General features: G+C 49.3%; 1 protein-coding gene across 6 annotated transcripts in view; it reads right to left on the bottom strand.

The window, feature by feature from the left end:
* The window catches only part of TBC1D16 (TBC1 domain family, member 16), a 28383-nt gene extending 3569 nt beyond the window's left edge, over window positions 1-24814 (bottom strand). The window contains exons 1-8 of one of the 6 annotated variants that reach the window (XM_014950210.1): window positions 24685-24814; window positions 19557-19792; window positions 17489-18110; window positions 3950-4147; window positions 3020-3167; window positions 1967-2134; window positions 1030-1178; window positions 143-277 (exon numbers count right to left, since the gene is read on the bottom strand). In XM_014950210.1, the coding sequence (XP_014805696.1) occupies window positions 143-277; window positions 1030-1178; window positions 1967-2134; window positions 3020-3167; window positions 3950-4147; window positions 17489-18110; window positions 19557-19734 (1598 nt within the window). In that variant the 5' untranslated portion in view covers window positions 19735-19792; window positions 24685-24814. Of the gene's footprint in view, window positions 1-142; window positions 278-1029; window positions 1179-1966; window positions 2135-3019; window positions 3168-3949; window positions 4148-17488; window positions 18111-19556; window positions 19793-21937; window positions 22151-24607 lie in introns of those variants that run through there. The other 5 variants (XM_014950202.1, XM_014950182.1, XM_014950228.1 and 2 more) reach the window with 5 other exon arrangements.
* Between the last annotated feature and the right edge of the window lie 1343 nt (window positions 24815-26157).

The raw sequence follows: 26157 nt of genomic DNA, 5'->3' as shown, positions 1-26157 counted from the left end.
GGGCTGCATCAGGGGAGCGCAGAAAAGCGGCAGATCACTCCTGCCATCTCAAAGATTAACCTGCAATTGCACCCGGAGCAACGTGAAGTTTCAAACATTCAGTAGGACACGCTGTTTGGGACATTGGAATCAGACACTTCACCTCATAGTTTCCACGTTTGGGTTGTCCTCCCCTCGGAAGAACTGGTTGCTGCGGTCAGTCCTCACGACGTCCTTATCTACCGTGAACTGTACGTTACGCCAGAAATCCTTCTGTTCATCTGGAGTCATCGAGAGCCTGGAAATTGAGCAGCAACAGGAGTACGTTGCCAAGAGAGGAATACGATTGCCACAAGGAACAAAAAGCCTCATTTCAGCTTTAGTTTGCAGAGAAAAACTAGTCCTGTACAGTTTTCACATCACCTGAAAAACAGACAAGCAGGTCTGTCCAGAACAGCAGATTTTCTATCCAAATGAATTATTGGAAGGAGCCTTCTGGGTTATAAGCGGGATGACATGATATGTTTTCTGCAATAAACTCCACTTGAGAAGCAGTCGGACTCTGCTCTCCACTGCTTCTTGTGGGTGGCACACCAGAACTCATCACTCTGTTTTGATTGTCTTCTAATTAATACTACTACTGTCCCTCTCCAGCTTAAACGTACCCACAACCAGTTTACAACAGGCAGTTCCTGCAGTAATAATTTCCTTGAATTAGATAGCCTGCTTTCTTCCCTATTTTTATATCCATATATATTTATAAAGAAATATAAGATCCCGTTTTCACCTTCAGTGTTCCAAACCAAGCATGCTAAGCCTGTAGCCTCACCTGTGAGATGAGCTTCCCTGTTAGTGATGAGGGTAAGACAGCATTTGAGCTGTATGGTATGAGCTCCAGACCCCCGGGAGGTCATCTGCCCCTCGTACACCTCCTTCTCCTCTTGGTTCTTCAACCCACTCAGCTTCTCCTGAAGCCCAGGAGGCAGAGACCCATCACTGCGACCCCAGGCCTGAGGAGATGGGTACAGGAGGGTAAAGCTGCTCCCTTACCTTTTCTCCTGGATCTCGAAGTACTCCTTCCTCTTCTGCAGCCTCAGCGCCTCCCTCTCCTCAGAGGTGGACCTGTAGCTGTAGTAGCGCAGGAGAAAGGGCCACACCTCCCCACGGATGGAAATATCAATCCCACCAAAGAAAATGGCCTGGGAGAAGGAGCAAAAGTTACGACTGGTGCAATTTTAACATTCCCCAAAACAGCAACAAGAAACTGGCCGCTACTGTGCTTTGGTGGCTTTGCAGTTCTCTCCTGACAAGTGACGCCTTGATTCAAGCTCCTGCAATTTGCACATGTTTAGAGGGAAAGTGCTGGCCTTCTATTCCCAGACGAGACACAAATCGGGCTCATTTCAATGTCAATAACCCCCCCTGGAGAGGCTCTATGATTAACGTGTCGTTCTCATGTCACGGCTTAATCCCCAATCTTGGAGACACTGCATTTCACTGCAAACTTCTCTCTCAGGACCTGGACCCAGTGCTCCCCCGCAAGCCCCGCATTATTCCGTACAGTCATCTCAATCCTTCTTTCTTTGATTTGTTCACACTGCATTCTGCAAACAGGTCTAGCACTGGACACTTTGGTTCAGTAATTCCAACCAGCAGGAGAAGCCGGCCAGCTTGTCACAGAATCACAGAATCACATGGGGTTGGGAAGGGACCTCTGTAGATCATCTAGTCCAACCCCCTGCCAAAGCAGGTCCACCCAGAGCAGGTCACACAGGAACGTGTCCAGGTGGGTTTTGAATGTCTCCAGAGATGGAGACTCTACCACCTCTCCTGGCAGCCTATTCCAGGCTGTCCTCCTGGGTCAGCAAGATGTTCTACCACCCTGCCCGTAGCAGCCTCACCTGCAGTCCCAGGACCTCCAGCCAAGACCCACACCTTCACACTCTCAACGCCCAAGGAGCGAGGAGATGAAACCCACACCTCTCACCTTCTGCAGCTTGTACTCCTCTTCCACCTGCCCGGCCTCGTTGAGGTGATGGAGCCAGGCAGAGACATCCAGGCGCTTGTACGTGTTCTCCTCGGGGTGGGTCTCCGAGGAGGGCAGCTTGGGCCGGCGGATGGAGAACTGCATACACGTCTTCTCGTCAGTGAGCTGCTGAACGGGGGAAAACAGAACACAACAAACTGGAGGCAGGAGCCAGAGATGGCAGTGGAGTGTGAAACCCAGTGATTTGCAGAGCAGGAAAACCTTTCTGCATGGTTCGTGTAGGATTAAGCACTGAGGAGCTGCACTTGGGCAGGGTTTTTTTTTTTTCTTTTTTTTAAATTCCAACCATTACAATAGCGAGAGTGATTAGAATAATTAAAAAATCTGAGTACCACAAAACAGCTTCATCTTGAAAAAAAAATGGTTTCCATTCCTCCCCCAGTCTTATCCCTGACCTGAAACTGAATTAATGCCGCTTACAGCAAAACTTCACCCTGCCAGGAATGCCTGCAATAAATTACATATGATTGGCCATATACAAAGGGATTGCTGTTAGGCAGGCAGGGAACTGCACTGCCAGGCTCTCTAAGGGCACTCATGATCCCAGTGCAAGACTGCAGCTGACATTTAATTTAAAAATCAAAGGTTGTTCAATGTAAAAAGTGAGCCCATGCGACCATAATAAGAAAAGCAGCAGGGGGCTCTGTGGGAAGGATGGAAATTTAAAAATCACTGTTTCTAATAAGCACATACAGTATCTTAAACAGATAATTAAAGAGCTCTTATCACATTTGTATGTAGATTGAACAAAATATGGCAAGATGCCTTGTCAAAACACGCTCCGATGCGGTGTGCTACGCTTCACAAAATGGATGAAAAGGCTCTGACAGAATTTCAGAGCTACCACTGCAGGTTTCCCAGCCACCCCACGTGCCTAAAGCGCAGCGCTGACCTCTCGGGTGACCGTGTCGAGCAAAGCAACCACCTAAGCAAGTCCCCTGGATTATCAGACCCTTTATTCCACAGGCAGGACAGGAACGGACGGGGAGGTACCTGGTCCTTGAGATGGGTCTCTGTGCAGTACTTCCACTGCTGAAACACCTCCGACAGCTTATCCAGGCCACCATGGTGAAAATGGAAGATCTTGTACTGGCTCTCCCTGCTCGCGACAACCAGTTGTCCACAGGTGCAGGCCTCATCGCTGTGGGGCAAAACAACCTGCATTTATTGCCTGGAATAACGAGAGGCCCAGCAGGAAGGGGAACAGCAGATGAGAGAGCAAGGACAAGCAAATTAAGAAGTGTAGCATCCAGTTGTCCCTTAAAACAGAGCACAGAAGCAATCTTAGAGTGCTGGGCAAGGCCATAGTGACCCTAATTTCCTCCAAGAAGCTCCACTTGTGCCTGGTAACGGCACTCTCTTACCCTTCCATCACGTGAAGGAGTTAAATTTTGTCTTTCCTGGGGAAAAACCCTCAAGAAGTCTGCCCCAGCAACACTGAGGCAGTACACAAAGTCAGCTCCTAGAGAGGAGTGGACTCCTAGAGAGGAGAGGGTTTCACACAGCGTTGTATAAAGAAGCAGGGAGTGAGAAATGAGGGAGTAAAAATGTTTTTAATAACTTTCATAGTTATTTGAAAGATAACTGAAGAGGCTAAGAGCAGCAAGACCCTAGAGGACCCCCCCTGTGAGGGGCAGGCAAGGGAGAAGGTACCATAGATAGAGATGTTTTCCACACCTCCAGGTTATTTTAAACATTTTGGGTAAGATAGCTAAGAGCAACCTTTACCTTACTAGGGAAAAAAATCCTTTAGGCCCCAGAAGTGTAATTCAGAGGCTCTCCTTGGGGAAGGTTGATACTTGCTTTCCTGGAGACAACCATTAGGGAAAGACTTCCAAGGAGGTTGCAGAAGCCATCTGTCTCCACGGCCCAGAGCACACTGACCCAGAGCACACACAAATCTCACACACACCAACTTATTACCTAAAAAAGAGGCGAAGGGACCGCATTTGTCCCAGGTCCACTCTGAAGACACCACAGACCTGCTCGAGGGCAAACACCTTCTGCTGTTCGTCCCATCTGGTGCTCTGCGTTGGCCCGTTATTCTCCTGGAAGTGGGCACTGGTGTCGAGGCTGGAGGCAGAGCTGGTGGAGCAGGTCAGGCGGTTGTCACACGTGTCCCTGCAGACGGGAGCCCCACCAGACCATCAGCCAAGGGCTGCAGTTACATGCTCCAAGTTAAAAATCCCTTAACAGAGCTCTGAAACCATATTTCAGGGCAGGTCTAAGGAATCAATAACCCACCTAAGAGATTAAATTAATTTTATTTACATTCCCTCCCATCTCGATTTCAGGGCAGGTCTAAGGAATCAATAACCGACAGCCCACCTAAGAGATTAAATTAATCTTATTTATGTTCCCTCCCATCTCAAAAAATCATCCTATTTTTGTCTGGTCCTGAATTCCACACAGAAATGGGCAGAGTGAAAACTGTTCCTCAAAACAGTGACTTTTTGAGAAGGCAAAATGACAGAGCCCAGCCTGCTCCGAGGAATGGCCCGGCCCCTGCTCCTTCAGCACAGCTCAAGGACCAGCCTGGGGCACTTCCCTGCCCTCCACAGAGCCCTGAGCTGCAGGACCCCTTCAAACCATCATGCTTCTGGGATGGATGATCCCTGGAGATGGAAAACCTTGGCCCAGTCAAAAAAGATGACTGTAGAAGCTGAGCTGCTCACCAGGCTGCTCCAGCAGCACTCCAGGAACAACTTCCAAAGGCAGAGACTTCTTGTCCCATGGCGCCTGGCTGGGGACAGGAGCAGTGAGCGCATTCAGACGGCAGCACGGAGCAGGGATCCCATCTGCCAAATTCCCTCTGTGACCAGTAAGATCCAAAGACATCTCCCCTGAACTCCAGTTTCTCATGATGCCTTTGCAAGTGGACCAAATAAGCCTAAATTTGTGCACATAAACTTCAGACAAATGGTTGCCATTTGCAAACTTGGAACTTCGGAGAGTTAAGGAGTGGGAAATTACACGTGAGCTCTTTAACCCACCACAAAGTAGAGACAGTGAACCCAAGCCTTTACCGATACGCCAGGAGCTCTCTGCACCCCAGATATTTATCTTTAAGAGCAAACTGAAGTTAGATCAAAAAAACCCCACATGCCCACCACTAGCCCTGATCCCAAAAGAAAAATATCACTGCTTTGAGAATTAAGTGAATCTGAAACTGTGACCCCTTGGTTCTTAAAAAGGCCAATACATGTGAACAATCTCAGCGCAGGCTCTGAATGGGTTCCGCTGTGAAATCAGGGTTTGCAAAACAAGGCAAGTAGCAGGTATAAAGACAGCCCCCTGCAATGCCACTTTATGCAATGTTTTCTAATCCGCTTATCTAACAATGTAGGCACTGAACGCTGAAAATCACACACTCAGCATGCATCTGCAGCACACCACATCAGTATGCTCTCCAAGCCTGGCTCCGGTGCCTCTTCCACAGGGACCAGCCTTATTCGCAAGCATCTCCCCACCGTTCAGGTCACTGCATTCCAATGGCCAGGTCTCCGGACATCCCAGTTAGTTGTGGGTTAAATTTTTAGCTGAGCCCCTGCGAGCCGCCCAGTTCAAATGTCCGACTCAAAACCCCAGCGCCCACACGCATGGGAGATAAATCCCCGAGCCCCCTCCTCTAGTTCTGCAGCATTATGTAGATGAGAGGAGCCCTGTTTTACTTTCAGCTAAAAAGAGCGGCTTCGCTACTCTGTTCCTGAAGTTCTGCTGCTCCATTTTTCTGAAAGAAAGCATCAAAGCAAAACTTACATTCAAGCCATTCGGAGGTTTGAGGTCTCAGAAGTGAGACGGCAGCATCGCCGTGTGAGCAGGGATCACAGGACGTACCCGAACTCACTCAAAGAGGAATGAGCAGCTTTTTTTTGGGATAGAGGCCGGGATACTGCCAGTCTCACAAGCCCAGCTCTCACCATCACCTGCACCTTGTGAATTTTCCCATGAAAACTGTCCTGGCCTTTGTGAGAAGTTACTCACTTTCTTAGCTACTTTCTGATAAAGCTGCAAAATAGAAGGTTTTCCTAAAACCCTCAGTATCTCACGTTAATGCAACAGTAACAGGAGTACTGGTAGGAGACATGGTGCTGGGCTGCTTGCTACGAGCAGCTGGTATTTATGGAGCAACACTTCGTAACAGCCACAGCTGGTTACACAGGATTTTCCTGGAAGAGATGACTCAAACTAGCTCAAAGACTAAGCAGAGGCAACCAATTTTCTAAAACTCTTGCAAAGATGAGCTGGTGAGTATGACGAAGGGCTGGAAGACGCGGTGGCCGTGAGGATCACTGTCCTGTGGTTCCCTCCTCACAGAGGCCAACGAGCCCATTCTTCAGGAGCATCATCTCAAACCGGTGGCAGAAACGAGTGCCAAGAAATGAGAGTCACCAGAAAGCTGGGCAGGTTCACTTTGATCCCAGGAATGGTGCAGCTCCTCAGCACAGAACACTATTGCCGGCTGCAGTTCTTTTACTCCGTAACCAAAATCTGCTCCAGATACCCATGTAGCTCCCCAAAAACTCAGGGGCCGGGGAGCCCGGTCACCAAGGTGCTGGCAACATTAGATTTTCTGGAAATGCCTCTTCAAGGCAAATGTTTACCATTCACATTTAGCCACTAGTGACAAGCTTGTACAGGCATCCAACACACAGAGAAGGAATCTGAAGCAACACGGGGAAGCGGATTTACCCTTTCTGGGCAGAAAAGAGCCAGCAAGAGTAAGCACCATGCCTGAGTGTGCCCAGGGAAATTCCAGTGTTTTCACTGATGCAGGAGATGGCATCTGAAAGAGACATCCATGTACCCCATGCCCTTCGAAAAGGTTGATAAACATGTACAGGCACAAATGGCATAGATGCAGAGAGGGTATCACCTCATACATCGGTGCATACTTAGTCACTGTGGAAATTAAGAAGAAAACCTCACTGTGTTTAAAAGGACTTTTCCTTGTATATATTGATTGAAAAAAAAAAAGGAAATTAGTCTAATCTGTTGGACTACTTAAAAAAATAATTTTAATATTGACATCATTCTGTTCTCCAGTAACAAGAAGGAGTACGATCAATGCTAATTTCATGGATTTTGGAGAGTCCTCTCACTGTGCACACACGATACACAGATGCGAGGGAAGAATTCTCCAGTTTATTATTTGTCAGACTATTATATCTGTGGGATGAGGAATTTATACCAGAGGGCCCTGCAAAAGCAGGGAGCTGAAGCACCACGAGGCAAATAGCTGGAGGAACATTCCTGAGAGACTTTGGGTTGTGGGATCCAGGAAAAACAGAGCGCCAGCTCATACACAGCACTGCTCAGCCAAACAAGAGAGCAAGTGCCATGCTCCACAGGAATAAAAAGGACAGGGAAAAAACACTAAGGAGGATTTGCAAAACCTGCAGCAGCGAACCCACGGACACACTCATGATTCCACTTCAACCTTTTCCCCTTCCTGAAGTCCTGAAGTCTTTTGTCTCAAAATACATCTCATTCTTGCTGGGGAGCAAGACCCGGTGGTGATGTGTTTTTTTCCACTCAACAGTCAACCACAGCAATCGACCGAATCTACATTCCTTGGGCTTTTGTAGCCCCCAAGAAAGCAAGTGCTTGTGTGAAGCAGCCCCCAGCATCCTCCCACTGCTCCGGAGCTCTCGCCCGCTCCGAGGAGCTCGGCATCTCTGCAAGGGTGACACTCCATGGGCTGTCATTAGTAATGGGACCTGATTTACTCTTTACTCAAAGCATTTGTACACACCTACAGCGTACAGAGAGACAAAACCAATTATTATTTCTGTTATAGAGCCAGGGCAGAGACCTGCAGCAATTACACAGGCGGACTATTTCAGCAACAAAGATCTAATAACTCATTTTACGACACGATGTGACAAATGTAATTACAAGAGGGAAAGGGGCTGAAGATTCTAGCCATGATGTGGCCATCGCCTAAGCTGCCAGCGTGCACCACCCGCTTCCCAGAGAGCCTCCTGCCAGAGCCAAACCCTCCTCAGCTGGCTCCGTGGCCATTGTCCCACAGCTTGCCCTGGCTAATAACAGCCTTCCTTACAGCCCCAGCCACTCGGGCACGCTGGCTTGGGAAGCATCATTTACAGACAATAAGTATCATCATAATGTATGAGCATCCATGTAATGGGAATTACATGGCCCTTTTCCTCCCCAGGGGTCAGCATTTCTCTGTTTCTCCACTATTCCCCACAGGCACTGACCTTCGAGGTTCCTCTTCTTTCCAGCAAGGTGAAATAGCTCATGGCAGCATCGGCTGCCTAAAACGTCCGTGAGCTTCAAATAAATAATCCATCAGCAAAAGTTCAAAGCTATCCTGAAACACCTAAAAATTTAGGGCAGCGACTGTAGAAAGTGAGGTAATATCCAGCAGCTGGAACCCAAATCTATTGTTCTGATTAAAAAAAAATGTCCTTGACAATATACATATATAATGAGTTGTGAAACACGCTGACTTCAGCGATGTAGAAAAGACGGGTGAAAGAAGACAGATTGGCAATTTGGGATTAAAAAGAAATTTTGTGGAAATATTTTCGGACACTCCGAGTGGCGCTGGAGGGTGGGAAGGAGATGGGGGGATCACCAGCTCCCAGGGCAGCGTGGCCAGAGAGAGCCAGGCACTGGCACTGAGACTCACATCTCATCAGCACGGACGAGTCACCGGGTTAAAAATTGTGTTAAATTCACCCTTTGGCTGAAAATATTTGAAACCTGAAGCCCCTTTGCCTCAGAGAGCCCGAAAAGAACCGATTTACGCTGACCTCGGTGAACAGGGAAAAGGTGTTAGATAGTCTGGATGAAAGCCTAACCAGAATTTCTGAAATTAAACGTCTAAATATCCTCACGTGGAAAGGTATCTGTACGTCTGCAAACGTGTGTGGAAACAAATCCAACAATTCTTCCTGTTTGCGAAATTAAACGTCTAAATATCCTCACGTGGATAAAGGTATCTGTAGGTCTGCAAACGTGTGTGGAAAGAAATCCAACAATTCTTCCTGGTTGATGGGGAAACCTGTGAAAAACTGCCCAGGACGTTACAGTACAAAGTACAGGAATGTCAACACGGACTTTCCAAAAGCCCGTTCCACAGGCTTCCCATTGATCTGTTTGCTTTCGAAACGTAAATTTCCCCACGTTGGAACTGCACTAAACGCTATTTAGTAGCTAATTAACTTTCTGTGCTGAAAACCTCCTGTAATTGCACTTCTTTCACCTTTTTTAGCCCGTGTCCTCCAGGGAACCCCAGCTGTCCTACGGCATTTGTTCTGCTCATTTCTGTCTCGCAGGCGCAAGTTCCTCCTCGACACCCGGCTGCCAATCTCAGCTCCAGAGGTCACCGGAGACCAAATTAGGAGCACTCTGCCTCTGACAAACTTGCTTTGCTTGGCTTGCCGTAAAGGGAAAATAAAAGGTTATGAAAAATAATTGTCTCCTTTCACGCTCAGCACCGGGAAGCAGATTCAACAGCCCTCCTAAAAGCCGGCGTATCATTGTTAGTCGCCCCTGCGTATTGTTGGTGTTATTAACCAGATTCAAAGAAGGAGCTGTTTACATCTTGAAAATGTTGGAATCCCTCCTCCTCGTCCCGGGAAGGAGCAGAAGGGGGTCCCGGCGCCGGCTGGCACACGCTGCAGGGGGGGGAGAGGGGGGGCACTGGTGCCTGACCTTGGGCAAGTTCATGACCAGGCACCGGGCTCTGAATTGCCGTGGGCTCTGCCAACGCGAGCCTGGGAAATAAACCACTTCCAGACAACGAAACCAGGGACTCAAGGAAACCAGATTATGCAGCTCTGCCTTCTGATAAGCGTAATTGGTTTGTCCTTGAGAAATAAAGATCAAAACAATTTGTTATGCTTTTACGGGGCTGGTGCAATCTGCTTTTACAGCACCCCGTCGCCTTCCCGCATCCAGCCCCGGGCACACTCGTCCCAAGGGGTTTGGTGGATGAGGGACAACCCGTGTGGTGGCACAGGATGACCCAGCTTGGACTCGGCCACACTGTGGGCTTTGTTGCCCCAAAGCCATTCTGCTGTTCCCGGTGGCCCACAGGGAAGCCCAGTGATCTCAGCCAGCAACAGCGGGGGGGGGCTGTTAGAAAAACAGCCCCACTCCCCTCCGCGGGGCTCCCCAAAACTGCTGCCCCAAAAGGAAAACAAACCAAACCCAAGAATTCTTGAGTGGATTATTTTGAATGTAAATGAGAAGGGAAAAAACAAATAAATCAGAAGTTTGTGGTGAATTGATGTGTGTTTCGCTCTCCTTTACCCAGTGGAAGCCCAGAATGTGATCCACGCAGACCCGCGGTTCCAGCACAAGAAATCTGTGGTTCCAGCACAAAAAATCTGTGGTTCCAGCACAAGAAATCTGTGGTTCCAGCACAAAAAATCTGTTTTTCCCGGCAGGTGGAGGCTGCGGAGGTAAAACCCAGCAAGGTCCTTCTCTGGGACTCCTTGTTGCAGCGCGGTAGCGGGGGCAGAATTAGCAGTTTGATGCTTATGAATAAAATACACATAGCTCCCAGAAGCCAAACACAACAAATCATTTAGAGCCCAGCGTACGCTGCTCAACGATGCAAATGTTACCTCCGTTTTAAGGAAGGAAAATATTCCAAAAGCTGAATGGCAGATTTTTACAATCCATGCAGAGAAGGGGCACCTCATGCCTAGGCTTTAGCTCATTAATAAATCAATCGAAATGCAACACTTAAAAAAAAAAAAAAAAAATTCCTTAGATGGAAAAAGTGATTTCTCAGCAAAGCCCGAAAAAGAATGTTTGCTTTTCAGCCTATTCCAGACTGGAAAAGGGGACCTTTCTTCCCAGTGTTTATTTTATATTTAAAATCAATGGATTATTTTGCCTTTTTCCTCTGTTCTATCCATGCAAAAATAAAATTCTACACTAATTATGCTAATTACAATCAAGCCTTCAAAACGCTGGTCCCTTGAAAGCCCTGAAGATTACCTTTGTTCTTATATTCTTGGCTCTAAGCAATGAACTGGGAAATTTCAGGGGGACTTTTTACTGACAGACAAAGTTAACCAACTCCCCGGACTCTGCGCTGCTCCTGACCCAGCGTTAACGGAGCCAACACCACCCAGAGAGAATTTCACTGTTTCCACAATACAATGTGGATCTCCCAAGGGGAGAGCTTTCTTCAAGTAGCAGAAAAGGGAGAGGAAAAAGGCGAGCTGACTAAAAGCATGTTTCAGAGTTATTGTAAATGCCCTAAATGCTGGTATAATTGCGCGGACCGAGCCAAGACGACAGAGACTATGCAGATTTATTTGCATATAGTGCTGTGGACTTTTAGAGGGGACACGCTCTGTGTTTCAACCCAGTTAACGCAATCCTTCCCTCCCAAAGCTGTGGACACCCGCCAGCCCCATTTATCTCCCTTCTCCATTCGGATTCCTGGGCGTTACGATTGTATAAATGAGTAACAGAAGAAAAGCAAGAATGTCATAGAGTGGTATCATAGAATGGTTTGGGTTGGAAGGGACCTTAAAGATCATCAAGTTCCAACCCCACCTCCCACCAGACCAGGTTGCTCCAAGCCCCCTCCAACTTGCCCTTGAACCCCTCCAGGGATGGGGCAGCCACAGCTTCTCTGGGCAACCTGGGCCAGGCTCTCACCACCTTCCCAGCAAAGAAGTTCTTCCCCACATCTCATCTAAATTTCAGTTTAAAACCTTTCCCCCTCATCCTATGGCTCCCCTCCCTAATCCAGAGTCCCTCCCCATCTCTCCTGGAGCCCCTTTAGGGACTGGAAGGGGCTTGAAGGTCTCCCCGGAGCCTTCTCTTCTCTGGGGAGGTTGAACCTCCCCAACTCTCTCATCCTGCAGTCCTTGGAACATCCTTGGAGCCCCTCTCCCTTAGGAATCCCCTCTTTCTCTAGTCTAAGCCCAAGCTGTCATTTTTTGGGGGTAAATAACCCCGGCCGCCAGGGGGCGCGCTCTTCCCAGCGGCGCGACCGGTCGCCCCACGGCCACGGCCACGGCGACCACGCCCCCTCCAACTTGCCCTTGAACCCCTCCAGGGATGGGGCAGCCACAGCTTCTCTGGGCAACCTGGGCCAGGCTCTCACCACCTTCCCAGCAAAGAAGTTCTTCCCCACATCTCATCTAAATTTCAGTTTAAAACCTTTCCCCCTCATCCTATGGCTCCCCTCCCTAATCCAGAGTCCCTCCCCATCTCTCCTGGAGCCCCTTTAGGGACTGGAAGGGGCTTGAAGGTCTCCCCGGAGCCTTCTCTTCTCTGGGGAGGTTGAACCTCCCCAACTCTCTCATCCTGCAGTCCTTGGAACATCCTTGGAGCCCCTCTCCCTTAGGAATCCCCTCTTTCTCTAGTCTAAGCCCAAGCTGTCATTTTTTGGGGGTAAATAACCCTGTTTGCTTGGGATTCTACTCGGGTGGCGAGCGATCACCGTGACCGTGGCGACCGGTCGCCCACGGCCACCACCACGCGACTTTAATGAATGTTCTTGCTGTTTAAATATTGTTGTGGAATCATTAAATGGTTAGAGTTGGAAGGGAACTTAAAGACCATCTCCTTCCAACTTCCGTGCCCTGGGCAGGTACATCTCCCACCAGCCCAGGTTGCTCCAAGCCCCCTCCAACCTGGCCTTGAACCCCTCCAGGGATGGGGCAGCCACAGCTTCTCTGGGCAACCTGGGCCAGTGTCTCACCACCCTCACAGCAAAGAATTTCTTCCTAAGGTCTCATAAATCTCCCTTCTTTGAGTTTAAACCAAGATACAGCTGTGTGCCTCTGCAAACTCTTGGGTCCGTCCAACCTTCTCAGCTTTGCAGCCAGTAACAACTTCTCCCAAGTCACAGGTGATAGGACAAGATGAAATGGCCTCCAGTTGTGCCAAAGGAGGTTTAAATGGGATATTAGGAAAAATTTCTTCACCAAAAGGGTTCTCAAGAATTGGAACAGGCTGCCTGGGGAAGTGGTGGAGTCACCATCCCTGGAGGTATTTAAAAGCCAGGCAGATGTGGCGCTGAGGGACAAGAGTTAGTGGTGGTTTTGGCAGTGTTGGGTTAATGGTTGGACTTGATGATCTTAAAGGTCCCCTCCAACCTGGAAGATTCTATGATTCTGGGGTCTATTCCATGACTTTGCTGTCAGCAATGCTGTGTGATTGAACAGCAAAGGCCAGCTCCTCTTTCTAGCTCCGTGAAGACCTCCTGATAGGACTGCCTTCGATGGATTGTACACCTACCCCACGACTTGGAGAGAAGGGGGAAAGGACTGTCCTTCTGATGGAAAAAGGATTTGGGGATGTTGTTTTCCTGGGCATTGGTTTGGATACAAGTGGAATTAGGTGCTTCAGTGTCTTGCATCATAAATCTCACTCGTTCAGGCAAGGTCCTGGGGAACAGGAGCCTGAACCAGAAGCAGCGAGACACCCCGTGCACGTGTCCCCAAGGCTGAAATCATCAGAAGATAGCATGACACAAGATGCTGCAAGAAGTTACAGGAGATTTTGAAGTCTGTGACCAATTCCCCTGGTTCGAAGAGTATAATCACTTCGGTTACAACAGCCGTGAATTCCCAACCTCTTGACGACTCCAGACCTCCTGCCAGTTCACGCTAATTTCAGCTCATTTCCCTTATAATTTTGCCTCCTGTTTATTCTGCGGAGGTCTGAGCGGCACCAAGTCTCTCAGGTGAGCTGCCAAAACAAGATGATGCAACACCGAGCGCTGTGTTACCACCCGCTCCCGCAGCCGCTGCCACCCTCTGCGCCTCCGCTCCCTCCTGAGAGGGTAATTTACTGATTAACTCCCTGGGAAGAGGCTTAACAAGAGGATGTGCAACACATCTGTAAAAATTGCATCAACCACGACACCATTAGGAGTTTTTCTTTGTGTTGTGCGCTCTGCCTTGACCATCTCCATTAGTCCTGGGGGGTGAATTCACGTCGGCTGAAGAACATGAGAACTGTACCCTTGTTTAGCTCCATCATGGAAACGTTTCATTATTTTTATTACTGATCACCTTCTTATGAAAGGTGTTTCCTTCTTGCTACTGATGTCCGTGACCACGTTGGTCACAGCGCTTCTGCTTGTCCTTCAAAGTGCTGTGGGAGCTGAGCTGGTGTCTAGTCCATCACCTACAGGACCATCCACAGAGCTCCAGCCTCTGGCCAGATGTTGCCCCAAGCTCCACTTATGCAATCCCACCACCAAGGCTTCTCAGGTCTAAATTCTCACTGTATCGACCAACACCCCAACCTAAAGTGATTTTCTTCTTGCTACTGATGTCCATGACCACGTTGGTCACAGCGCTTCTGCTTGTCCTTCAAAGTGCTGTGGGAGCTGAGCTGGTGTCTAGTCCATCACCTACAGGACCATCCACAGAGCTCCAGCCTCTGGGCAGATGTTGCCCCAAGCTCCACCCATGCAATTCCACCACCGAGCCTTCTCAGGTCTAAATTCTCACTGTATCAACCAACACCCCAACCTAAAGTGACTGAAGGAACCAATGCCAGAATTTCTTTGTTCCCTTCAGCACTTATCCCCGAGCCTGTAGTGCTGCATGGGGTTATGCCAGCATCTCTTTGTTCCCTTCAGCTTTTCTATACGGTGCCCATCAGGTAACAGCAACTGCAGTTGATTACCAAAGTGGAAAGCCTTTCACAGCCCCCCCCCCCATTCCCAGGGAAAGCTCCCGTTAACCCGGGACAAAAAAACCCCAGCATCCCCACTTTCTGAGCACTAAGTGCTTCTGCAACTGATTGGTATAGATCTGATGTCATGGTCAGTTAAAACAACTTCAGAAGCATTGGTTGAAAGACATTTTATAGATGTGGGATGCTCTTTGGTCGCCAGGATGTAACCAAAGGCTTTTAGTTTCACTTTAACTGATGGGGAAAATGGAAGCTGAGTAATTTAGCAGGGAGGCAACAAGTCAAAGCTGGGTCTGGAGTACAGTTGTCCTGAATTAGTGCCCTTCAAACCACAAGGCAAATGTTTCCTGACAGAACAGCACACGACGGTGACAGGGGAGAAAAGGAACAGAATGGAAGGCTTTGATTTCCAGTATCCATCCTTCCTACAGAAAAGTGGACAATGACAAAGCCGCTGTCAATACAGGCCTTTCCCACACGAGCCACCTCCCTGCAGGAACCACCTCCTATGGGCAGAAAGGGGCCCCCAAAGTTAAAAAAAGACACAAACCCCAGAAGAGTAAAGCCCCCTTTCCCTCAGAGATGAGTGCACCAGGCAGAAGTGCCAGGCTCCTCTGAAAAGAGGAGGAGGAACGTGTGTGCTGGTGGTGGGACACTCCCCGAGCTCCTCGCCTGAGGAACTGTGGAAATGGGAGGAAAGCATCGGTCGCTGCATGGGATCCCTGGCAGCCCGTCAAACTGAGCAGCACAGAGGGAAAAAAACCCAAAAAACAATGGATATGTTTTTATTTCCTTATGTTCTACAAAGGCAAGTCGTTGATTTAAAATGACTGACTTGTCGTGCAACTGGAAGGCTCCCAAGCCCACCTCCTTCTTCCTCCCTGTCCCTCTTCTGACACACCAGGACATGCCTGTTGGCTCCCTCCTGCCCAGGAGCCCAGGCCACCTCCTCAGGGGATGCTCCAGGAGGCACATGAGACCTGTGTCTCCTGGTTATATGGATATTTGGGCAAGCAGCTTGCTGAGCCCCTGACCTCATCCGATCCAAGTCTCCACGTTTGTCCCAATTCTTCCACAATGTCACATTTTTCCATTTCTGATTATATCTGATTGCCCAGAGAGAAAGATGGCTGGGCTGGAACACCCATGTGGAGCATTGCTCCAGCTTTGGAGACAACCACGGGGAAAAGCAGAGTTCCCTTTACAACCACTCCCCAGCGCAAAGGGAAATAACCAGAAACATTCGTTTCTCTTTGCAGGGAGGAGGAGGTGGTGACCGGGGGGTAGGGAGGGAAAAGAGCTGAAACAATCTGCCAGCAGCACAAACTTTGTTCACACTCCAATTCTGGCTCAGATGGGAAGCAGCCAGCAGGGAAAAAGAAAAAAAAAACCAACCAAAAACCAAAAAAACCACCCTTAAGAAACAAGGAAGCTGTTCTCATGCTTGTAGTGATTTCTGAAACAGCACCCCCCGCCCCCCCAAAATGCTGGGGTGAACGCAGGGAATAAGAGCACGCTTTTTGACAAGGCTTTTGCAAAATATTCTATGCAAAATCTCCAACTCAAACAGCTTGGAAGACCCTGCAGATATCATGCAAGGGAGCTCTACGGGGAAGAATAAATTGGCATTAAAAAATGGACACACTGGACAAAAGCCTTTCGAGTCTGAAGTCCCAAACAATGGAAGGTCTGTTTTATTAATCTGCTGCGAATTATGAGTGCTGCATACAGTGCAGGGGGCTTCCAGGCTGGTGCCAGAAGAGTTAAAAAGAAAAAAAAGAAAAGTCTACCAGGAGCAGGGTGTTTGTGAAGGCTCGGCAGCAGCGAGGAGGCCGGCAGAGGGCTCGCCCGAGCCAGGCTGCCAAACACTGGGGAGATGCCAAGGGAATTCACAGACAAGGGAAAGAAGATGCAATAAACTGTATTTCCTTCCTTCCCTGACGCTGTTAGCAGCTGAGAGTGTGAGCGTTGTGAAACAGTTAAACCGCAGGGCTCCTTGCCCAGGGCACCAGCCACGCCGTAGGGTGCCCTGGCCAGCACACGGCCTCGGGACCAAGGACTAGGATTTCCCCAGGATGAGCCCAACCTCCTGGCTCATCTCACATTATTCTGAACATCCCCTCGCTACCCCAGCATCAAACCACTAAACCTGTTCTAACCACCATGGATGGACCTGTTGGACCGGGGCCCAGAGGAGGCCACGGAGATGCTGGTTCAGCCTGGAGAAGAGAAGGCTCCAGGGAGACCTTCCAGCCACTTCCAGTCCCTCAAGGGGCTTCAGGAAAGCTGGGGAGGGACTCTGGATCAGGGAGGGGAGCCATAGGACAAGGAGGAAAGGTTTTAAACTGAAAAGAGGGGAAATTTAGATGAGACGTGGGGAAGAACTTGTTTGGTGTGAGGGTTGTGAGAGCCTGGCCCAGGTTGCCCAGAGAAGCTGTGGCTGCCCCATCCCTGGAGGGGTTCAAGGCCAGGTTGGATGGGACTTTGAGCAACCTGGGCTGGTGGGAGGTGTCCCTGCCCAGGGCAGGGGGTGGGATTAGATGATCCCACTGTCCACGTCACTGATGAAGATACTGAACAGTACTGGTCCTAATATGTACCTCTAAAGAACACCACTTGAAACCAATCTCCATCTGGACATTGAGCCATTGGCCACCACCCTCTGGATGTGACCATCCAACCAATTCCTCATCCACTGAATAGTACACCCATCAAACACATCTCTCTCCAATTTCCTTCAGCATCTCCAAGCTCAGCAATCAGCACCCCAGCATTTCACCCAGAAACTAGAGAAAAGGATGCACTCACCTGCTTTCGTTATCCAGAAACACAGAGCTACTACTTTTCCCGAGGGCTTCACTAATGGGAGAGAGGCAGAAGGGGGAAGAGAAGGCATCGGAATCAGAGTCAAAAGTACTGTCCCTGCTCACGTCATCAGCAGACAGCTCCAAGGAGCCCTCGTCCTCCCCTGGCTCTGGCCTGCAGTCCAGACCTTCCTCCACAGACAGCTCCGACCTGTTCTGCTCCTCCTGAGAACTGATTGTCGAGAGGATTCCTGAGTCGCTGCGGGCGGGCTGGGGGGAGCGGCGGGTGCCGTCTGCTGCTGGGCAGCACTGGGAGAGCTTCTCCCCTTCCGAAGAGGGGGAGCTGATGTACGCCACATCTTTCCCAAGCTGTGACACGGTCAAGACGTCTTCTCCTCGCAGGATGACTGCCCCTCTCTGCTCGGTGGGGGAAGGCGGGCGGACAACGCCGAAGCCCTGAGCGTGGCGGCCGCGTTTGCGGGGAGCTTTCCGGACAGGGGAGCTCTCAGGAGTGATGTAGCGCAGGGCTTCCTCATCCTGCCTCTGAATGCGGGAGTTTGGCACCCAGGCCAGGATAAGTGTGGTTCCAAGAAGCTCATCTTTCTCCATGTACAAGCACAAATAGCCTTTGAGAGAACAAGGGAGCAATCAGTTATGACACAGCTTTATTCTTGGGAAAAACGTGAAAGCCTGAAATTTGCCGTTTCCTGTCTCCCTCCGCTTCACCACCATTACACATGGGCAAAACAAACCCTTTATTTACCAGGTGAGAATTCTGCTAAATGAACTGTAGACTGCTCAACATTATTCAGTATTCGCAAATAATTTCAACCCTGCATATAAGGAAAGGCTGAGGGACTTGGGTCTTTTTAGTCTTGAGAAGAGAAGACTGAGGGGGGATCTGATCAACACCTATAAATACTTCAAGGGTGGGTGTCAGGAGGATGGGGCCAGTCTTTTTTCAGTGGTGCCCAGTGACAGGACGAGAGGAAATGGGCACAAACTTGACCATAAGAAGATTCATCTAAACATGAGGAGGAACTTTACTTTGAGGGTGGCAGAGCCCTTGAAGAGGCTGCCAAGGGAAGTAGTGGAGTCTCCTTCTCTGGAGACATTCAAACCCCCCCGCCCACGTTCCTGTGCAACCTGCTCTGGGTAGACCTGCTCTGGCAGGGGGTGGGACTAGATGATCTCCAGAGGTCCCTTCCAACCCCATCCCATTCTGTGACTCTGTGGTATGCCTTTTGAGTAGTTTCAATTCCCTCTGGCCTAAGTGGACATAGAAATGACATGCAAATACTCCAACTTCCTGGACAGATTACTAATCAAGAGTAAATTTTGAAATACGCTGCCACATGAAAAGCTTCTACTGTTTGTTAGTTAAACAATTTGGAGTGCCAGCTAAACATTTTTTTCTCAAGAATATTTACCTTCATATAGCTAAAGGGCTACAATTCTCAGGGAAAGCCAATAGGAAAAAAGAGTCCCGCACACAAGAAGGGAAGCGTGGGTCAGTGTTCACAGAATAATTAGTTTTGTGAAGCCAAGCTAGAAGCCACAGCTCTCTTTGATGAAAACATGAAAGAGCGCAGTAAGAGATGAGAATAAAGGGACAGAGCGGTATTTATCTTCATTTATTCTGGCACATGCAGCCACAATCAGGTTTTCTTTCTTTTCCCTTTACCAATAGTTGTTGAGGCCACTCTAGCAATGGCAGTTTAAAGATGACACTTGGCTTCCCTGAAGAACACACGTATTTGAAAGAGCGACAGAAGTTACTTTCCTCAAATGACAACTGTCCATCTTCTGGCAATACAAAAGGATTTACTAAAACAGGTAAATCCACGCCAGAGCAGAAGAGAAAGGAGAAACATCATCAATTTTCCTACCAAAGAACAAGCTGATGGCTCGATTCACGGATGGCTTTCCTTAGTCCTCCATAAGACTGCCTTGCCCTGTTCCCCACCAGCACCTCTCCCTTCTTTAGAGCCCTATATGTAGGATTTGATATAAATGCACACCCCAGGAGAGAGAAAAAGAGTGAGTGAGCAGTGTCTGCAACACCCCATCACCTGGATGGTGCTCCCCGATGCCTTGCAGCAGCTCAGGTGGATGGACGCAGACATTGTTCTTGGAGTAGATAATCTCCCCATCAAGTATGGAAGCGGAACTGCTGCCACCACCAGGATTCAAGGTCAGGAGGTCAGAAGCTTTTGAAGAGGCACGTCGGAGGAGTCGCCCCAGAGACATCGCCAAGGAAATGTTTCCATTATCTGTCAGCTTTAATCAGGAGCCAAATTCAGAAGATCTGCCAAGGAGGAGGAGAGAATAGCGTTAGAATAAATATAACGACAGCGCAGCACGAGCCTATCGCTGGCTGAGGAGGAGGAGGTCCCCATCAATCCTACAACTCAAGCAAGAGCCTCCAAATGCTCTGGGTCTGTAACATCACCGCTACGTTTTAAAGATGCTGAAGTACAGAATGACGGGACGTTTTTCTCTGCAACGAAGAAATATGAAGGCAGAAAGTCCCCACGTTTTAATAGTTACTGTGGGGAGGAAACACAAAAGTAAGGCTTGTCACTGAAAATTGCCCATTAAGGGAATAGCTCAGCGATGCAGAGCTGCCCGATGGATCACTGTCCTGGGGATGTCAAAGACACTCAGAGTAGACCCTGGAGGATTCCTTCAGCACAGAAAAATTGCTGAGACCGTGACATTATACAAGGGGCTGCTGCTTCATCCGCAGTAACCACAGATCTCCGAACAAACCATTAATCAAAACAAGTTCATCTTGTTCTTAACCAATTTTTTGGCATAACCCTGCTGTGCATTTGAGGTTTTGGGATTGGGGTTTTGGTTTGTTTTTTGAGGAGTGATGGTTAAATAGAGCTTTTTCAGAGGTAAGTGGCAAGAGAGCCACGTTCAACAGAGCGGGCAGGCTCCAGCAGCAGCACACAGGACACCAAGTCAAGGCAAACATTTCATCTGTCAACAGGTCACTTTAGGAAACTGTGGGGTACGATCCCCAACTAATCACTGGGTAAGCGTCGTGCTCACATGGACATGCTCCTCCTCGGGGCTGCTGCTGAGGAGCTCTACAGTGACTCCAGAGGGGTCACCCCAGCTACAAACTATTTCATTTGGAAGAGCTGATGTGTGGAAATAGCTGGCAGGTCTTGCACAATGCAATCCCACAGACAGCCCAACACAACCCAACGCAGGGCAGGCTCTACTTGCTCCTGCCATCCCTCATTGGGGAGCAGACCATTGAGGGGATGGCAGATTCTGCTCTGCCAGAAGTACATGAGGAGAGGAAACATTGACTTTTGTTCCTTTGTATTTACACGGCCTTTACTTGCTCGTGAAAGGGCCAGCCCAACCCACCACGCACCACAGAGTGTCACGGTGCCTGGGCCAGGGGCAGCGTGTGTGGACAAGCCCCATCTCACGGACTGCAGAGCACACAACAGGGTGGCCAGGAATAAAAGGAAAAGCAGACAGGCCCTGGCTTGTATTACCAGGGGCAGGAAACACTTAGGGGCTTAACGCAAGCATCGTCAAACATTGAATAGCTCTGATTTCTTAAACATGTTTTTAATGGTATCTCTAGATAAAAAAGGAAGCGAGAAAGGCAGAGAGGGCAAACAGAAACCAGCGCTTCCCAAAATACGGAGCGAAAGCTTCAGGGAAGGAAAATAGCTGTCCTGATTCTGACAGATTTGTACATACAGAAGATCACAAACGAGACTGCCAAGCAGTTGACAGAGTCTTCGCTAAAGGACAAACTATTGGTTTAACTGTAATTGCTAGATTTGTCAGCTTGAATCCCAGCATAAGCAGTTTCTGCATTGCATTCTTTGCTGGAACTTGACAAGAGAAACCTCAACCCTGCTCCGTACCGTGCCCAGCAAGTGCTGAGGGTAAGAGAATTACTTTGCACGTCCTTCGCACCCGTGTCACCTTCCAGCTCCAAACACAACATGTATCTTCATGTCTCAGCCCCAAAAAACAACCACCAATGGAGTCATACACTTGTTCTTGTCCAGATCACCAAAAAGCACAGTGTCAGCCTGTGTCAGCCTGTGTCAGGCTCTGGGTTATATCTTGGAGAAAGTAATTTGCCTCATTTGCAAATCACCTTTCCTCCCATTGCACGCTGCAAGCACACAGGCAGCAAGCTCTGCTGCAATTCCTCCTTCCCACCACCAAGTTACATCACACCATTTCAACACAGCCTTGAGGGAGTCTGAAGCAGAACGTGGAGCAGCCTGTACGGCATCAGAGGCCCCGAGCCTCCGGCACATGAGAAGAGGGTGAGCTATTACCACCTCCCTTTGCAGCAGCACGGTCTGCTCAGCTACACCCTGATGCTCTCAGGACTGAAACCAGCCTGGCTTCCAGACCTTCAGCTACATCAGCTATTTCATCAGAATGCTTAAAAGCGCAAAACCTGCATATGTGAAGGAGGGAGGTGGTACCAGGTGGCTGTGGCTGTTGACCAGGGAATGCTTCCTCAGAAAACACAAGTGAGCTTTTCCTGCTGAGGACAGCAGATGGAGACGCAGGTATGAAAGAAGAGCTTGTGTGATGTCCTACTGCAGCTCTCCAGGGGCTCCCAGCAACGCAGGCAGAGGTGCAGGACTTCTCTGCCAACAGAGGCAACGTTTAATTAGCTTTTACCTAGCAGAGAAAGAACAAAGCAACAGGTAAAAGATCAAAAGCTGCTCCCTGGAAAGCAGGAGGAACTTCAAGGGGAATCTTGCTTTGATCCTGCAGAACACCTGCTGCTTCAGCGCTGCCTTGAAGCGCAGGTGGACGGCGCTGCAGGTACACACACACATCCACAGGCTGGGAAGGGGAAACAACAGCAACAAAAACCAACAGGAGGCGAGGAGCAGGGTGTCCTGCCAGCACAGAAACTGAGCCTGTTGCATTTGTCTTGCAGAAGAGCGATGCATCAGAAAGCAGAGCCCACTACGATACCGCAAACAAATAGCTGAATACACCAGGATACATAAATCTCATCAGCAAGACTCAAATGAATCCTTTCCCCGTTGCCGCAGGGTAGGGAATACTGTGTTGCTTTGGCTGCAGCATTAAAGAAAAACAGATGTAAGTCACTGGACAGTTTAAGGGAGAGTGATAAGAGCAATGTGGGGCAGGAAAGGTATTGCCAAGGGAAGATTAACGAAAGAGAAACACATTAAAAGTCTTCAGACATATGAATTGTCACTGCCAAAAAAAAAAAGGAAGAGCTGTCTGTGGAGGACAGGAGAAGTATTAAGTTAAGCTGTGGTAAGGAATATCTAGTTTAGTTGTTCTAATAGCAGGGATAATGGTGTGCCAGAATGGGGCAACCTGAAGAGGCCGTTTCTATCACTGGGGTTTCAAAGAGAGGCTGCAGAAGTAGATGGGCAGTCAGTCCCAGCTAGGACCAGAGGATGGACTGGACCTCTGAAGCTCATCTAGTCTACCTGGACAGGCCCCAAAGTCTCCGAAACCAGCTTGGGAATGTGCCTCTCCTTCCCAGAACACAAGAGCTCACACAGCACAAACCAGCAAGTAATAAAGGGACCAAATCTGCAGGGTTTGTGCTATTCTGAGCCCTCTTCTGTGTGGGACAGTGTCTGCACACACCGTCCGTGGGGCCTGGGGCCTGAGAAGCTGGTATTGCTGCTGTCTCTTGTACGGGCTTGGGAAGGCAGGCACAAACCCTCCTACAGCTCAGTCAGCATTAAATTAGCACCATTCAAAAAAAAAAAAGAAAGTATTTTTTCATATTAATTTTCTATTTATCCCCTGATCTGAAAGGATTCTTTTCAATGTGGCAGAGACAACCCAGCTCTCCAGAAGCTGAAGCACTGAATTAGCTGATAAGCCCTTGCTGAGTGCCAATATTTATGAAGCTCACATACATTTTCTTCTCCCACACATCAACTGTCGCCACTAAAAATTTTTGCTACAGCTACCGAGGCTGTTCGTGCAGCCCCTGGCTGCTCTCCCAGTCGATGCCAGCACTCCTCAGCTAACCCAAATCTCGGAAATGCGCTGGGGAGCCAATTCCTGAGATCACCCCAGGAGCCTCTTCACAAGAACCCGACCAGCTCCAGCCAGCAGCATCTCAAAGGGCACCGGCCGCTCGGCTCCCGTGGAAGAGCCCTTCCCCTCCTCATAAACCAACAAACAATAAAATCCTGTTTGGCTTGGCAGATCGCACCCGCACCTTGGCAGACGCTGCTGGACCAAATGGTGCTGCCTCCGGTCGCACAAGATTCCTGTATTCTGGCAGAGGAGGAGGGCAAGGCAGGGCTCAGGCACGGGCTGACAGGCTCCAGCACATTATTCCCAGGGTGTGCAGCACACGCTGGCACCGGGGTGGTTCCTGGGCACACGAGGCAACGGGGCTTCTCTCACAAATAAGTGTAGCCCATAGAGGTATACGACAGCCTGCTCTTTGGGGCCAGCTGGAGCCAACAAGTCACAGGACTGAGCACCACGTGCCTGGCAGCGGCTCCAAGGGTTTAACAGCTCCACAAGCAAAATAAGCCAAGCTACAGGGCTCCTGAAGTGAAATGTGAGACCTACAGCATGTCCGGGCACAGCGGAGAAACACGAGTTGTCAAACATTGCCACCAAATTTAAGTGTGAAATGCCTTAAGTCAGAAAAAGGCAACAGGCTTTTTTCCCGTAATAACGTAAATTTGATTTTACATATTTAAGGAGTGCAGTCACTGCACCACAGAGGTCTCAAACACTGCAGAAATTCCTGCCTTCTCATCCCCTTGGGAAGAGCAAATTCCGGGTTTGCACCTCTGGTAGCTCTGGTGCAGGGCAGAGCACACTGGAAGGCAGAGGGACCGGAGACAGAGTACGGGAGCCCGGGAGTCAGGATGGCAGCTTTTTTCCAGTCCTCTGACTGGATTTTCTCTGCAACTCTCAGCTACTCACTCACTTGATCTATACTTCTCTGTGTATACACCAGAGCCCTTGTAACGACCTTCCCTTTGTATGGCAATACCTCTACATTAGGGGAAAAAAAAAAAAAAAAAGCTTTCAAAACTACTAGCTATTAGCGGGAGCTATTTAAGATGACCCAGCCAAATCAAGGAAAAAAGTTTACCGTGGGGAGCCATTCTGAAGTCATCCTGTTTCATGGGGAGAATTATGTAGGTCACCAAAAAGACTTTGATGGCTGACCTGCTGGTGCAGCAGTGGCACGTAGAGAGCAGAGCAAAGGAAGAGGAACAGCAGTCACTGGCTGAAACCCTGACACTGGCACAACTCCGATTCCAGTCACTTCAGTGGAACACACCTCGTTCAGGGGCATCTCAGCTGAGAGGGTAAAAAAAAAAAAAAAAAGGGACAGCAGACTAAATCCCACAAGTTTGTGACTCAGAGATAAAAAGGGAAACGAAATGCTATCATCGGAGGCTGCCGGCTGCTCGCAGCCACACCTGTTAGGCGTAAGAAAGCAAACAAAAAGCTTAGCACCCCTCCAGCACTAAAAGTCAAACTGCAACACATGCTTTACTGCTGAGAAATTATTTGTGCCATATGTCCCTTTGTCCCGAGATTAAACATCATTTCGTATTACTTAACTGCAGCACTTGTGCAGTAGGCAACGTTTTTACGGCTTTTTATTTCCAACATCCTGTAGCCATGGCCTGGTAACGCTCACAGCACTAGATCCCTAAATATCAGCAGCTAAAAAATCCCAGGAGCCTGGTTTCACAGCAGAATTGATGAACTAATTGCGAAGTCTTTTCTTAATATGACAGACATCAGACCACGTGGCTCTGACACTTTGAAATGGCCTGATCTTCCCCCTGCCAGAGCCAGGACAGCTCTGCCCCAGCCCCACTCTCCGGCTTCACGCCAACCGCACAGCAAGAGGTACAGAATAGACCCAGATATTCAGCAAATCCAGTGCAGGGTCAGAAAAGCAGCTTTCAGAGACTTTTCTGGTTTTAGCCAAGTTATCACCGGAACAAGAACAAGCTCCTCTCAGCCAACTTAAAGGAGGCTTCCACAAAAGCAGCAGCAAGCCGGAGACCTTTACCCTCAGCCATCCTGGTCTTAACATTTCTACTATTTCCTCTTGAAAGATGTTTCATTTTTATTCTTTCCTATTCAGGGCGGCAACTAAGGACGTGACACCTTTGCAGGACAAGCTGGCAGCGCGAGGAGCGCGGAGAGGGGCAGAGCTGAGGGAGGAAGCAGCGGAGTTATTTTCCAGAGTGTCAGCAACACGGCGAGCAATATATCACCACCCCATCCCTGCCCCGCAGCGCCTGACCGCCATACATCAAATAATTGCCACCGATCCCCACCATCCATCTTCCTGTCGGGCCGGCCACTGAACTCAGCAACCGCAGAAACTGAGGCAATTCGAGAGAAAACCACCTCCCCCAAAAGTAGGGAAATCATTAAAACACCCCAAGCTGTACAACAGAAGACAAAGAATGGGATAAAACAAAAAAAAAAAAGGATGTATCACCAGGGTAGGGTACCCCGGCGGCTCGTCCCCGGGTAGGACCCCGTGTGACACCACACGCCTGACGAGATGCCGGGCCCCGGGCACCCGGAGGAGCTGGGGCAGCCCCCGCTGCCGCCCCCCAGGGCCCGGCCCGGCCCGGCCCCGCCGCTCAGCGCGACGCCCCCTTCCCCCCC

Source organism: Calidris pugnax, unplaced genomic scaffold (genome assembly GCF_001431845.1).
Source record: "Calidris pugnax isolate Ruff unplaced genomic scaffold, ASM143184v1 scaffold9, whole genome shotgun sequence".
Lineage (NCBI taxonomy): Eukaryota > Metazoa > Chordata > Aves > Charadriiformes > Scolopacidae > Calidris > Calidris pugnax.
Note: the sequence above shows the minus strand (reverse complement) of the source record. Positions and strands in the feature narration are given on the sequence as shown.